Source organism: Colias eurytheme, chromosome 9 (assembly GCF_061535395.1).
Source record: "Colias eurytheme isolate Ceu_HAF_F1 chromosome 9, ilColEury1 Martin Lab GWU primary, whole genome shotgun sequence".
NCBI classification, from domain to species: Eukaryota; Metazoa; Arthropoda; class Insecta; order Lepidoptera; family Pieridae; genus Colias; species Colias eurytheme.
Genome location: NC_142988.1, coordinates 9,191,145 through 9,206,987, shown reverse-complemented (window position 1 = coordinate 9,206,987; position 15,843 = coordinate 9,191,145). Strand labels below are relative to the sequence as shown.

Below are 15,843 nucleotides of genomic sequence, written 5' to 3'. Positions count from 1 at the left end.
ATATAATAAAGGCATCTCATATAATAAAGCAACTGGAAATGTTAAAGCTTTAAAAGTCAACGTGCAAAAATAAACAGCTATTGACAACGATCTATTAATATAATGCCCTTTATACCCACGAGTTGGCAATTTGTAGGCGTGTCTAATACTCTGTATCTAAAAACGAGGGTTCGGTTGCTGCTGTGGGCGGATTGTAGGCAGAGTTCTTGTGTAGGCGATTATAAATACAAGTCCTGGAATTATCAAAAAGATCCTTTATCGCGGTTCGCTTACTTATCGCTTGTTAGTTGTTAAGACTTTTCTGAGAACTGTAATTTTGTTTTACAAAATTAATTTAAGGAATACGGTCTATACTCTATACAATCGTTTGTAGAAAATCTAATTGTGCGGATTTCATATGGATAAAATAAAAACAAGTACAGTTGTAATTTAACCCGAAGTAACTGGCCAAAAATCGACATCGGATCAGACGGAAGTCGGAACTAATGAAAACTCAATGGTGCGGCAAGGGCTTTTCGCAATTTCTTACTGTTTACCATTGTTTCTTTTTACTGTTATTGGATACCGACCTTGTAGTTCAAGAAAAGTTTGTTAATATAATGTACAGTCTCGACCTCTTTGCAACGAATTTTAACGCTTCTCTGAGGAGAATTGTTAACATTAATTAGAATTTCTTTGTGATGCAGAAACGATATTATGAAACCTATGTAACGCTTGTTATATTAAAATAATGATTTCGTTTAATTTTCCATTAATTATTTATTATTAGGTATTTGCAATCGTGCAATCGTATTGCAATAAAAACACCAACCTTTATATATATATAAACTATACGAATGTCGAATACGAAGACATCGATATACAACACAGCAACAAACATGACCCTGCAAATTAAAAGAAATATGGATTTAGTTTCTATTAACTGGAGCGTTATAAACGCCAACATAACAAAACATACAGTGAAATTATGTCAACGATTACATTTCTCGAGGGACGCAGCAGGGAACATGTGAAAAGACCGCCGCACGGCAACAATGTACAAGCCAAATGGAATTTTCACGTTTTATATGTTGAGCTTATTTTAACTTTCGTCTTGCGAGTGTAAAAAGTAGGATAAACTGGAATAAAACACTGGCAAACGGATTTAGACTTGATATTGCTGAAGTTCTCTTTCTTTTAACAATTTTCACGTGATATGAATTTAAGAAGCTATTTATGATTTGTATTACATTACACGGTGTTTTCGTTCTGAAAATGTTTGCTCAATGAATAAATTTAATATTTAATTGGTTAATTTTTCAACCTGTTTAACTATTTAATTTCAAACCAAGTTACCTGCGGGTAGATTAAAATCACACACCAATTTAGGGTAACCTAAAAATAGATGAAATGTTGCGTGTCACATTAAAAATGTAACACTGCAGTAAAAGTAAATGAAATTAATGAACCCCGTATATTGGACATGTACAAGCAAGCTTAAAAGAGTTTGTTGTGGGTTGGAAATTTTATTAATAAAACTTTAAGCCATTCCTTTATTTTATTAACGAGCTAATTTTTTTGGACAATATGAAAGATTTATCAATTTTGTTACTACAAAAGTAATAATGATGGAGATGTTCTCTCATTTTTTCTGATGACAATAATCGGATAAAAGCTGTGAAAAAAGGAATAGTTATTTATAGGATTTTATTTTGAATCACAATAGAACATGGCGAAAGCGATGAAATCTATATTTGTATGATAAATAAATCTTGAGGATAAATCTTCAATATAATTACTCTGCTTACAAATGAAAATATTGTGTAATTCTAAAACAGCATCCTCGACAAAATCATCTGGACCATAATGGGTTCTTGCGAAACACGCTGTCGCCTGTCACCATCAGGGTGGCTTGTCAAAGATAAGAAAGGCATAGGGAGGTCTGTACCGAACTATGGATGAATTAAGCCTTAAATCCTTTTTAAAAAGAAAAAGAGCTTTTAACTTATTAAATTAATGTTACCAGGGATTCAGGGAAAGGATAACTTATATGGATACAATAATTCTACTAACACACCACTGCCACCAATAAGACGTTGTCGCTTAGTTCAGAGATATTTATTAACTATCGTCGAAGAAGTTGATTACAACGGAACACCCATATAACTTGGTGAGAATCGGTTTCATTGGTGACCAATATACTAACGCTTGCGGTCGCCTCGTAAGTTATACGAGCGAAGTGTACTTTACTGCTAATTGTATCACTTTGTTGAGCGCCCTGCGGAACTGAAATGGCACTTGTTATCGTGGCGATTATTTCTCAGACAACTTCGACCGAGTGCGAATCAGGCTGTGGCCTCCAGTTAATTGACTAACTTTGCGCTGGACTAACCGTGGCCTGCAATCTGCAGTAATTGTTTACTTGAAAACTTTCTCCGTAACGTCGTTTACTCAAGCTCGCAATATAGCAAGAATAGTCTGTCTTCTATTTCTGGATGATAATGAAATGTGTTAGATGATATCAGCTGGTCGAAAGCGAAAACAAACATTGATGCCAAATGGCATTTGATAATTTTGTTGTCTGAAGAAGATAAAGAAATTCTGCTCACAACGGCGAAGCATGAAAAATGTTTTGACTGGGTGTTTTGCCACTGTAATCTTTCAAATCTTGGTAATCCTCTCAACATATGACAGTTTTAGCTTTAAAGCACCCAACACGAAATGGATCAATGACGAGCTATTTATTTGCTTTGATTTCGTTCGACGAAATCGTTTATCAAAATGCGATATTTGCGTCGATTGCACATCGCTGTGCCAGACAAGCAATTAGATCTACTACATACGATCTCGGAGCGTGGGAAGTTTATTGTGGAACGTTTTTATTCATAACTTCGCCGTGGCTATGATTTATTGAAGTGGAGGGTGTGCTTCAGCCTTCAGCATATTTGAATTTTCTTTACGACGACAAAAGGCATTAGCTTTGGTTATGAATGTTCCGTGTTAAGAATTTAATGAAAGAAAATACGGGGCAGTATAATTAAAGCCCAAGATAGCTTCTCATAATTAAGCAACGTAAGAATACCTACCAGCAACGAGCTATTTTGCTATGAATATCAGTTCGAGAATACCTAATTCAATATGCAAAAGAAGCAATATCATCAATATATAATTTAGCATTTACATGCATTTTCATAAAACGATTAGTTTGGAGCAGCAAATTAAATTTCAAGGAAAGTTGTTGACGATAGCATTATAATATTTCAAGTATCATTTAATCTTCTTAATGTCACCCACTTAAGATTTTCACGGTCTGATAAATAGGCATTCTTATGTTGGGATCAAAGTTTTAGTCTGAAACGTTGATAATTTTACTGCCCTTAGTTTTTCAAGCGTAATTTTAATGGCAAAAGTGAGAAATAAATGTTTTTGTTCGTTTCTTTCGAATCCATGAGTTATTGTTTTATGAAACCATTAGAACTTACATAAGTTACTCGAGGGATTTTATTGTTAAGATATTATCGAGAAATTGCTAGGCTAGGTTAATATGTTTTCATAAATGTTAATGATTTATAGATGCATGCATGTTTTGACTGAAATTTTTATACAACACAGATATTAAAACTTAAAAACATGTTATTACAGAAACAAAGCATGAGTTAGAAGATCTCATGGCTGATATCAAGAAAACTGCCAACAAAGTTAGAGGAAAATTAAAACGTAAGTAATTTTTTTCACCTACAGTTAATTGTGTATCTCATTGTGCTATTGTAAAACTAGAATAGCAGCTTGTGAGCGTTGCTCCATCGTTTCATTTGATATTATGAGACAGACGAGACTATAAAATTTATAAAACATAAAATTTTCTGTGTCTTTGAAAAGACTCTCGAGGGAGCGTTTTATAATATTGCCGGGACAAGTTCCCATTTACGCGAAAAATCTTTTTTACTTTTATTCAGAGATGATAAAATAGGCGTCTCATTATAATTTTATCACCAATTTTGTTTTCGAAAATAGGTAACAATTTTTTCTCGATGCCACTTCAATTTTTACTTTTAAATTTGTATTTTCATTTGAAATATGGAAGCTTGAATGTTTTCTATTCGCGTTTTTATAACACCTGTATGTAATTCGACTTTTTTATAAAGTCTAATCATTTGAATTCTAAATTAAATCTTCAATTCTCCGTAACGTCCAATAAAATACCAACCAACTATCACGGTCATACCAAAAACCCGCAGACATAGAGCAGAACATCGAACAGGAGGAGCACTCGAACAAATCGTCAGCGGACCTGAGGATAAGAAAGACACAGCACTCGACGCTGTCGCGCAAGTTCGTCGAGGTGATGACGGAGTACAACCGCACGCAGACGGACTACCGGGATCGGTGCAAAAACAGGATACTCCGACAGCTGGAGATCACCGGCCGCGCGACCACCGACGACGAGCTCGAGGCCATGCTCGAACAGGACAACCCGGCCGTGTTCACTCAAGGGGTGCGTTCTTCTGACTTTCTATTCAATATAGCCTACAGGGTCGTCGTAACATGTGGGAATGTTTGAACAATTACAAGGCCATCCTTTTAAATAATAATCTGTTACTACGTACATATAGGTAAAGTAGGTATACAGCTCTGTAGTTGGATGCAGTAGCAGTAACTACAAAATTGTAATAAACAGTCCCCTTATAGTTACCCGCAATAAACATGTGGCCATACATTGTAGGTTATTATAGTTGCCCGTGTTATTTTCAGCTTATCTCTTGACCCTTTTTTTTAAATTAGCATATCGATTCATTCGGGCAGTTATTTTCTTACAATTTATTTCCAAATCATTTGCTTTACTTGTAACTTCATACAAACTAATTGCTGGTTGTTATTATGACCCGCATTTTCCTGAACAGTATTAAGAGCAAATAAAAGAGCCGTTATTCCATACAAACGTAGTCCCTTGTTTCCTCCCTGGATTGTGCCACTAGAGCAATATATTTTTTATTATTAATCTATGGTAATTTTAGCCATGTTCCTACGTTTTCCTTTTTGTCATATCTTAATTATTAAAAAAGACATGAATCTTTCAAAACGTAAGAAATAGGACAGATTTTCCGTTTCTTCCATAAAACTAATTTTTTAACATTATATAAAAAAAAGCAAAACGTAGGAACATAGCCTATACTTTTCTCTACTAACTACTACTTATGAAGAAAGTTATTAAATCGGTCCAGTATTGGAGGAGAAAACATACGTGGTCCTATGTTTTTATGTGTTGAACGTCGAATTTGCGTAATTTTCCTAGGTATTTTCGGCCCGAGCTGCAGTTGTCCTTGTCGCGCTCTAGGGGGGAGGCTTGAGGCATAGCGCGACAGCAATAGATAATAGGAAAATTTAATTTTGAATTCTCTCACTCGTTTTGTTGGCTCTTGATTATGCCGGGTCTTGTAGAAAAATATGTTGAGTTTTTGTCTGGGAGAAATATTATTGACCTTTTTATCTTAATTATAGAAAACAATATACATTAATTGTCCTTGGTTAATTGCTGTTTTTGGATCTCAATAGCGGTACGTAGTTAAAGATAATTTAATTGTAGTTTGAACCGACGCTGTGTATTTAATCTCTTTAACAATAAAATAATAAATATACATCCTAAATATTTCACACTCTCGTTATAAAACAATTCCATAACAATGTCAATTATCGTAAATGTACGAACCGTAATCACATAACGTCACAAACGGTCGGAATTGCGCATAATTACGCGATTTTCAGCACTTGCAATCACATTAACGCAAATACGGTTAACAGACCGCACTGGAACAACTTGTGACAGTAATTACTGGCCCGCTGTACCGACGTGGGAAGGGAAAATCGAATTTTTAAACGAGCGACGACGTGGTCAGATTAATTTAATAAATATACATGTATCTATTCATCCAACGCGCTGATTGATTGCAGTCAGCGCTTGATTGAAATATCATGTCACGATAAGCTATCTCAGGCTGCTTCTTGAAAGTTATTGTTGTTTTAACCAACATAAAACGGAAAAACAAAAACAAATCTGATTGTGCACGATAAGATGCAATCACATTAAACATAAAGCAATTGAAACGGTTTAATCAAAATTAATCTCATTTGCATTGATATTGTCTGTGAATCAAAATTAAAGTAATTTGCATTAATTGCACGAACGAGTGAAACGGATCTTGTTCATTTAAATTGGTTCATATTCATCATCAATTGTTATTAAGCACAACAGTTATAATACAAATCTAATCCACCACTATTGTAACACTTTCACAGTAATAGGTCGATAATGACGATAAGATTAACCAATTTTATAAATAAGAATTTCTCCATGTGAGGATGCCGACATTAAAAATTTTCCTACTCTCAAAGGCTATCTAAAAGCATAGATTACGTGCATCTAAAAATCATGAATATACGCGGCAGTATCATTATTTTGTTGAAACCACCTAAATTGATCTATAATAGGGTCAGCCCATGATTTCTTTTACATATTTGAGGATACCTCGAAATTGTAATCATAACTTTTTGGCTATTTAATTACAATGGGTTGAATTCATAAATTATTAAAATTTCTTTAATTCTTATAAAATTCAAATCTAACGGTTCACCAAAAACAATTCCAGATTATAATGGAGACGCAGCAAGCGAAGCAAACGCTAGCGGACATAGAGGCGAGGCACGCGGACATCATCAAACTGGAGACGTCGATCCGGGAGCTGCACGACATGTTCATGGACATGGCCATGCTCGTCGAGAGTCAGGTCATACATCTATTACTATTTGCTGGGTCACGTGCTTCTAGATGTTTCTAGAACACTGGAATCGCGTGATGGGGGGTTTTTACGCTATGTATGTCTTTAATAGAGTGGCCGAAAGCGGTTGTTAATTTTTAACTGGTAGGGTATGATTGTGAAGCAGTGTAATTTATAGGAGGAAGGAATCGGCCAAATAGGCCACCATTCGGACTTTTTTCTTCGTTAAATTTTCCAACAATTTAATGGTTAAGTAATTTCATGTATCTGAAAATATCTGCTATATTTAGATAGTAAGCTCATTTTTTGCAGAAATTTAATAATATGTTTTTTATTATTCATGTTCACGCTATGAATATAAATACCGTCTTATTAACAAATAAGGAAACCGCAGTCTTAGAATGCGCCTTTCTAAGTAATTTATATCATCAATAGACTTTATTCGCATATAAGCGCAACTTCTTTATGAATATAGACATGTTATGAATTTTATATTGCCAGTTACTCTGATATTGCAGAAATTCTTATTAAGATTATACTGATCATCACATCCTACTCATAATGTTATGACTCATTCATGACATCATAACTTTTAATGAATCCCCTGTTCTTATGAGATGTATATGTAATGGTAGCAAAAAGTAGTACGAATACGTGTAGTTAATGCTAACACAATCCTATGGATACAGGGTGAGATGATCGACCGCATTGAGTATCATGTAGAGCACGCTGTGGACTATGTCCAAACTGCCACACAGGATACAAAGAAGGCCCTTAAATATCAGAGCAAAGCTCGACGGGTGAGTCCGCCTAATACCAATGTCGTTACATTCGTTGCTAATGCGTTTTTGTTTTGTTTGTCCCCCTCCCGTCCCTCCGCCCGACCTCTTCCCGTTTCCCGCCCTTTTTGTTTCGTGAACGGCTCAATTTACAACCCCGCTTTAATTACGTCGACAATTCGGTGATTGGTTCACACCATGTTCTGTTTTACCTATATTATGTGCATTCACAAATTGGCTTTCATTGTTGTGATTATATATGTTTTTAACACGGACTAACTCGATGGAAGTGGGCTTCTTAACTTAATCTAATTATTTGACTTGTGTGTCACTAATGTGTATTTCATTTTGGTGTGTGCGTAATTTGCCTTCTGTATAACAATATTTGTTATATAATAACACGTTATTTAACCGAAACTGATTATCGTAACCTATTAATTAATTAAATACTATAAATCTATTATTACAACTATAATATACACTAACCACGTTATTATATAGCAAGTAACCTGTGAACTAACAATGTCTGTATTAATTAAGGGATCACTGAATGTACCGTAACTCACGTGTTCTTCTGTGTCAAACTACTACTACTACTTGCATTTATTTTGTTTTTCCGCTCTGATACTCTGTCCTAACTCTTAACAATTCCCGTTCAGCGTATGATATTAATCGGTCGGTTCCCGTAACACACTTACCGTGGGGTGTAATGCGAATCGTATGAACCAATCGGCCGTTCGCGCGTCGGTTGCGTCCCGTTTCCTCCCAGCGCCCCCGCCCTTAGCGCGAGCAGGGCGAACTGATAGATCGCATCGAGCACCACGTGGGCGAGGCGACCAACTACGTGGAGACGGGCGGCGGCGAGCTCGTGCAAGCGTACAAGTGGGCCACCAAGGCGCGGAAGGTAACTAGACTCGCTCTCTAACTGACGACCAACTAATGTGGAGCATACGCGAGTCTTCCGCCACAGTTCTATGCAACCGCCGGGGATGGAAAGTCGTGATCATGGAACTATACTATCTTGATGAGCATTTTTTTTTCTCTGTAATCTGTTCGGTTTTTAAGTTTTTTCCTCTTGGTTATTTAGTCTGTCATTAATTTGTTTTTTTTTTTCTTTAACTGGTTTTTGTTCTTTTTTTTCCTGCATGACCGCAGATATTCTAAATTTAGATCAGACAAAATAAAGTGAGATCTATAATAATTACCCGATTCAAATTAAATGCCTTACAAATGATTCACTGCATGGCTTAAACACAAAAAAATATAACAATATAATTGTATTTTTACAGTATTAAAATTCAATGATAGTATATTGTAGGGCAAAATATCACATGCAGCTTTTATATGTGCTGAGCTTTGTATGTAATTTGTTGTGCATGTCATGAAGCGGTGTTTAAGCATAGAAATACTAGTTTTTTTTACTTTTCAATATAAACATTAATATGATAAATAGTTTTCGTGTATATTTTAATTACATATCCGAACTATCACTTAGTTTCTGAGATTCTTCAACATGTAAAAAGAGAAGACTTATATCTATAAGTTAATCAATAAATGAAATTCATATACATGTACATATTTCAATCTATCGTATTAAATCTAGGAAAATACATAATTAAGTCACATAATCCATTAAAAAAATTAATAATTAATTTTTAATTTTCATATTATCGACATGCTAGTACAAAAATATCATACATTTTTAACACCCACTTACAATTTGAAAACATCCAGTAACACAAAACCAAACCGGTCACATACCCACGCACGTTACAATAGAAGTATTCATAGCCATTAGTATTTTATCATTTTATTTATTTTGTTTTTGTTTCTCCTTTGTCATTGCAGAAAAAAATCTTCCTCATAATATGCCTGTCAGTTACGCTGGTTATATTAATAATAGTGCTCGCGATCGTCCTGTCCTAAGGATTGTCATCACGCCGGGCCTGTGACGTCACACGGTCTACCCACGAACAGTGCGAGGAACTATGATATTCGTCTTAGCTAGCATTTATATACGTCCGTATTGTAGGAACGCTGGTATAGCTATGACATGTTTTGGTGCTTGAGCGATACATATGCGGCAGTGTTGTCACAAAACACAAGAGATGTTTAGTAAAATTTTCATTAAATTATACCGAAGCACCAGTGATGTTTTTGATTGAATTTTGATTCAAAACATATTTTTGTAACCAACGATTATATTAAATGTATTTAGCTCTACTGTCGTCGAGTAGATGGAAGACAATATTATGTGTACAGTGCAATAAATAGATTGTGCTCTAGTATAGATAAAAGACCTGAATGTATATAGTGCAGTCGAATAAAGTAACTGTTCGGAAAGTCATTTATGTAAATATTGTCTGATTTAAAGGATATAATGTAATGAGGAGTTTCAAGCTACTTCTAATATCACAATACACACTTTAAAATCTTTATATTACACTCAACGTTAGTCATTTCTTCTCATTATATTATATTCCAATATAGATATAAGATAATAATAATTTATTAAGGATTCAAAAGTATACTTAACTATTGTATATATTAACAGTACTAGCTTTTACTAATGAGACAACTGTGCATTTAATAAAACGTTGTCTTTATTTTCTCTAAATTCCTATTCTACGATATTACCAGAGAATATATTTCGTACTTCAAATTACAAATAGTCTTTAAGAATAAATTATATTTTGAGATCACAAGCAGTATTTTATTAGTTAAGCAATGTTTCTTTATACTTAAGTACACAACACGATTATATAAACGTTTAAAGTATCTCGTGGGGAGCAAATAAGTTTAAATAAAAAGATGTATGTATTTTTAAACTGCCTTCATCACTGCCAAGAGGACATCACATAAATTACATAATGTCTTAGTGAATGAAATCTGGCAAAGAAATTGCACAAAACTGTAATAAAATATAATATTAAACATATTTTATTTCTTATCGTACAAATAAATATAGATTCCCGAAGTATGTACTATTATTTCCATTGTTATTATAGTTCAAAAAAATTTATTTGCTCTCAGTTTTATAGTGTGAAACAGTACTTATTGTATCGCGTTAGTCACTTCCTATTTATTTATTATTCGCAATAAGATCGGAATGTTCTTTAAGAATGCAGTGTTTGATTGTTCTTTTATTTCTAATTTGTTACATAATGTCATGTTACAACTAAGATAAATGTTTTTTTAATGTTATCTTTGCATTTAATAGGATTTTTCTTTGAATTCGTATTCCTCTATAAAGTATTTCTAGTTACGAAACGCACATGTTTTATATCATATTGCTATGTTATTAGCAAGTTACTGTGATTTTATGTCGTTATTGTGCGATGGTAATTGTGTCTTTGTTATAAGCATTGAATGTTTATTATCTTGCAATCATTTATTTGTATAATGGAAAGACTGCGAGACATAATTATTTGCCATTCTTTATTATTATTACTTAATGTGCTTCATTATATTGTTATACCACATGTTATTTAACATATTATTACGTTTGAATTTTAAATCTGTTTTCTAATTAACGAACAATGTTTAACTCGTGGATACATACGAGCGTTCTTTAAATGTATTCGACTATTAATTTACTGAAGAATGTAAATATGTTCATAATTTGAGAATTACATTTATTTATTTTATTTTTTATGATTTTTTTTTTATTTTTTTCCTTTTCTACCATAACCGTAAGTCGAGGCAAATGACGCACCCACACGAGTAGTCCACTAGTTCATAACAAATTAAATTTATCCGTAATGAAATCGATGTGTGTGAAGCGATACTGTCCTGTGCGGTAAAGCCCGCGGACAGGATTAAAGCGTACTGTTGCATGGTCGCCACTCGGCACGACAGAAGAAGATCATGATCCTAGTGTGCCTGCTAATTCTGGGTTTCGTCGTCGTCGGCTACGTGTCGAGCACCTTCATGTGAGAGGCACGCGCCGCCCGCTGCAGGTAACCGCGCGCGGCGAGCGGTGCGGCCGCGGCGACGGTCGGGCGCCGACTGACCGCCGCTGCCGACCCGCTCGCCATCTACCCTAGCGTACTAATGTGTGTTGTATTTGTCATTGTGCAGAAGAAGATTATGATTATGCTGTGCCTGCTCGTGCTCGGCCTCATTGCGACCGGCTACGTGTATAACACGTTCTTCTAAACGCGTGCTGGGGGCAGGTTTGACGAGTAACTAACTCTCTCGGCTGACTAGACAGCGTATATAGTTAGATTTTTATATCGAACCATCGCGTAGATGTATCATTCGATTGTTTAATGAGATGAGCCATTATGCTTGTTGAAATCGGTGAACCGAATTCAGTGTGCCTCCGTTTGTGTGGAGGTACCGATGTAAAATGTATTGGGGTAATAAATTTGCATGCCGCAATCATATTTGCTCCATTGAGTAAAGTAGCAGTATTTAGAGTTTAATAAATATGTTGCCGAAAGATACAATGTACATAACACGATTTATCATTATGAACACATCGATTCAAATTTTGATATAGATAAATAATAATTTGAATGATTACAAGGATATCGACTCACGAGTAAGAAAAATTTGGTGGTAAAAGTACGGGAAAAGGTATTTTTTTTTTTATAAGAACGAAAAAGGCCCAGCCTAATCATTCTTGCGTTGTGAATTCCCCTGTTGTGCAAATTTGTCTGCTTGTAAATATAATTAGCATTCTTTCAATGTGGATATTTATACAAACTTGTATAATAGTAATATCCCCTATTCTTTATAAAACTCCAATAGAGTTCTATTTCTTTCTATAATTTTAACGTTAAACAAACCCATACAATTGGTTTTGCTTCTTTTATTTTGAATTTTCTGTGGAATGGTATATTTCAATCTATTAGTAACTCTATCTGCACCCTGACACCTATGTTTTTCTTCTTTCACGTTACAGCACTCTGTTATATTCTTGACTAAAATATCTACTCACCTAAAAGGCAAAGTGAGAAAACGATAGAACCAGATTTTTTCAATAAACAAACAACAACAATTCGACACTAAACATACAAAAGTGTCTGTATGTGAAAAAATCCTTGGATAAAAACAAAAAACTATATTGAACTAGTATTTCTAATATTTGGGGGACAGTCAAATAGTTTTTGCTGTCTGAACCTTTAGTTTAATTCTATTTCGCAATGTGCATGCTAGGTTATTTGTCTTTTAGAACTGAACTCTGAAATAGAGTTTTGGTTCTCACACCTTCACTTTATTCTACTTTCCACACTGCATGTTACTATTAGTTTTTAAGAATTAATGTAAGTCAAATAATTACATACATTTATATTGAGGTACATATAGTTAACATTTACAAAGTGTGATAAAGCCAGATACATTTATTATAGCTATAGTAATCTCGAAGAATAGAAGTAAGACTTGGTTTAGAATAAAAGATTTAACATATAGTCATTAGTCCATATTGATAATTACTTTTCTAAATATTGTACCATTTAATAAGTTATTTGAATCTACATAAACTTATCTATATATTGGCAAAGATGGATTGAAAGGAGTAAAGCTTATTGTAGAGTCTTAAAACTTATTAGTGGTAATTTAAACCTGCTTTTAAAATAAACAATTAAATGTCGGTTAAGTATACATATACGATATACGTATGTGTTTAAAAAATCTTTAAAATATAACAAATAAAAATGAATACTTAATTAAATTTTATAAATGGTCCAGTCTGAGCATGGGTCCTTCGAATAGAATATTCCAGAAAAAATAATAACATATTATGTATATTTTATAGGACCGTCAGATCGAGACGCTACGTGTTTGGTGCCTGCGAATCACCCGCCATACATCTGTCAGAGCTCCCCATTATCTAACGTTATTTATCTCGTGTTATATGTTATATATAAGATTTCAATTACATTCCATTATTCATTGGAATATTCTTATAACCCCATGGGGACATTAGTCGTTATGAATTTAATAACTAAATGATCTGTATTATTATATATCGGCCCTTAACGTTCAATCGAAGTAAGCTGAATATACGCACATGCAAGCATATTGTAACCTTTTTATTTTATTTTTTCTAGTCACTAATCAATTTATATTTTTCATATTTATTGTTATGATGTTTTAAATATACCATCAATTTATGAAATACACAAAAATAATCAAAGAATATGTTAATTTATAGAATTAAAAAGGGTTACAATAGATTTGTTGCGATATTTAATTAAAATTGTTTAATGACATTTCGATTATTATGTAGTTCGTCATAACTTATTACTACGTAGTTCCTGCATAAAGATTACTTATTATATAAAATTAATAATGCTAAATCCTCATGTAATAATCACGGTACCGAAAGAATAGCAATATATAACAGTCTTAAAAATGTGTTCTGTATTTTATATCATGTGATACCTTAGCTAATCTATGTCTATATGTAACGCTTCAACACCACATATGATCGGTGTGATATCGACATAAAATATCATACATGTGATACATACATTTAAAAACTTCAATCGATTTCTAAAAGTTATTAATAGGTCTGTTTTTGAAAATATAGTAGTGAAATAGGATATGCGGAGTTAGTGGCCCGTGTATGTGGTTAAAGGGTTCTGCAATGATGATTATCGACGCTGCACCACCGTACCACACGCTTGTTCATCGAATCGTCTGTATCCACAGTATTGCAGTCGTATTCTAAATACTAATCCACTAGGTAGATAGTTCGCTGAATTAGTCCTGTTCCCGTTCGACATGTCGATCAGTTCCCGCAGCGTAATCATGATTGCATTAGCCCGAGTCCGGCTGCGTGCACAATCGTTCGGTGCTCCCGCTCCGGGAGCGCGGTGAGGGCGGTGAGGGGCCCGGGCGGTGCGCGGCCCGGGCCGTGCCCAACCCGGGCGGTGAGCGGCCCGGGCCGTGCCCAACCCGGGCGGTGAGCGGCCCGGGCCGTGCCCAACCCGGGCGGTGAGCGGCCGGGGCCGTGCCCAACCCGGGCGGTGAGCGGCCCGAGCCGTGCCCAACCCGGGCGGTGAGCGGCCCGAGCCGTGCCCAACCCGGGCGGTGAGCGGCCCGGACCGTGCGCGGTCGCCGAGCGTCAGGAATGCGAAGTACAAATCTTGTAGTTACCACTCGCAGCACGCGGCCCGCCCACCACCGCATGCATATCGCGCCGCGTGCCGTCGCCCTAGCAATAATGTTCGATACAATTTGTAAAATTGTTTTAAACTTTCGAATGTGTGATAGTAGATGCAGTTGTTGTTTAGTTAACTTTAACGTTTAATGATAAATATAATAATTGTTATTGTGAGTGTAACGTTTGATGAACGGTGAGTCTTCATCACTATTTAAATATAATGTTCATACAATTTGGCGCTTCGGTCGGATTAGTCGAATGTACGGCGCGGATTTCTTCGGTCGTACCGCCCGCGGCGAGCGGAGGTGATGATATTATTTAGTTTTCGTAATGTTTAAGACGCCCTTCGTTGTACAGTAAGACATAATGTAGCCGTTTTAGCTAGGGTAATTTTCTAATAAATTATTGTCAACTTATTACAAAGTCTTCAGCAATATAAAACCATATGTATGTCGAGCGGTACTTATGTTTATATTGTAATATTACACGTAGAATAAAGCTCGAAAGTAAAGCACCAATGTAATAATTGTATTAGTATTTTCTTATCATAAATTAATACTAGGACGGTTCGCGATAATGTGCAATAAAGTGTATCGATAATAATGACAGTGTCGTCCCCGTACATTGTCTACAACGGCACTAAATATTGTCTTCAGACGAACGAGCACTCCACACCTCCTCGTGAACCGAGCGTGCGGTCGCGTTTGTAAAGAAAGCAATGTTAATTTTAACATTTATAGCGTAATTAGATTTTTATTAAGAGTAGGATTCCCTATAGATGCCTTTGGAATCGTAGAGAAAGTAAGTAATATAACTTTTTCTCTTTAGATTCATTACGATGTCAACCGTATTTTTCACTCGGCAGTCAATTGTCTCGCTTGCGCTCAGCGCCAGGCAGGGGCGGCCGGGCGGCCGGCTCTGGCTGGCCCGTCTCTGTGTGTATCATCGCTGACACGCTGACACGCTGACACGCTGACACGCTGGCACTAGCTAGACGCCTATTTCATTGTCTCTAGGCTAAGTGAACCGTCGGCCTCGAGGCGAGGCCGCGAACCTGACACCAATTAACGTTCTGTAGGGATAGTTACTGGCATTGCCCGCGTGCGTCCCGTCGAGTCTTCGCACAAGTATATCAAACGCGCGGCAGTACTATACGCGAGGCGTTTGTAATCTTAGAGTAGGCGATATTCTTCTA

The 15,843-nt window shown here is 35.6% G+C and overlaps 1 protein-coding gene across 6 annotated transcripts in view; it reads left to right on the top strand.

Moving 5' to 3' along the window:
- Syx1A (Syntaxin 1A) overlaps positions 1 to 14,353 on the top strand; it is a 50,738-nt gene extending 36,385 nt beyond the window's left edge. Inside the window, exons 4-9 of one of the 6 annotated variants that reach the window (XM_090105065.1) lie at positions 3,622 to 3,696; positions 4,218 to 4,474; positions 6,624 to 6,761; positions 7,442 to 7,552; positions 11,390 to 11,490; positions 13,296 to 14,353. In XM_090105065.1, coding sequence (XP_089961191.1) covers positions 3,622 to 3,696; positions 4,218 to 4,474; positions 6,624 to 6,761; positions 7,442 to 7,552; positions 11,390 to 11,467 — 659 coding nt within the window. In that variant the 3' untranslated portion in view covers positions 11,468 to 11,490; positions 13,296 to 14,353. Of the gene's footprint in view, positions 1 to 3,621; positions 3,697 to 4,217; positions 4,475 to 6,623; positions 6,762 to 7,441; positions 8,436 to 9,379; positions 11,179 to 11,389; positions 11,491 to 11,611; positions 11,705 to 13,295 lie in introns of those variants that run through there. The other 5 variants (XM_090105067.1, XM_090105063.1, XM_090105064.1 and 2 more) reach the window with 5 other exon arrangements.
- The last annotated feature ends 1,490 nt before the right edge of the window (positions 14,354 to 15,843 follow it).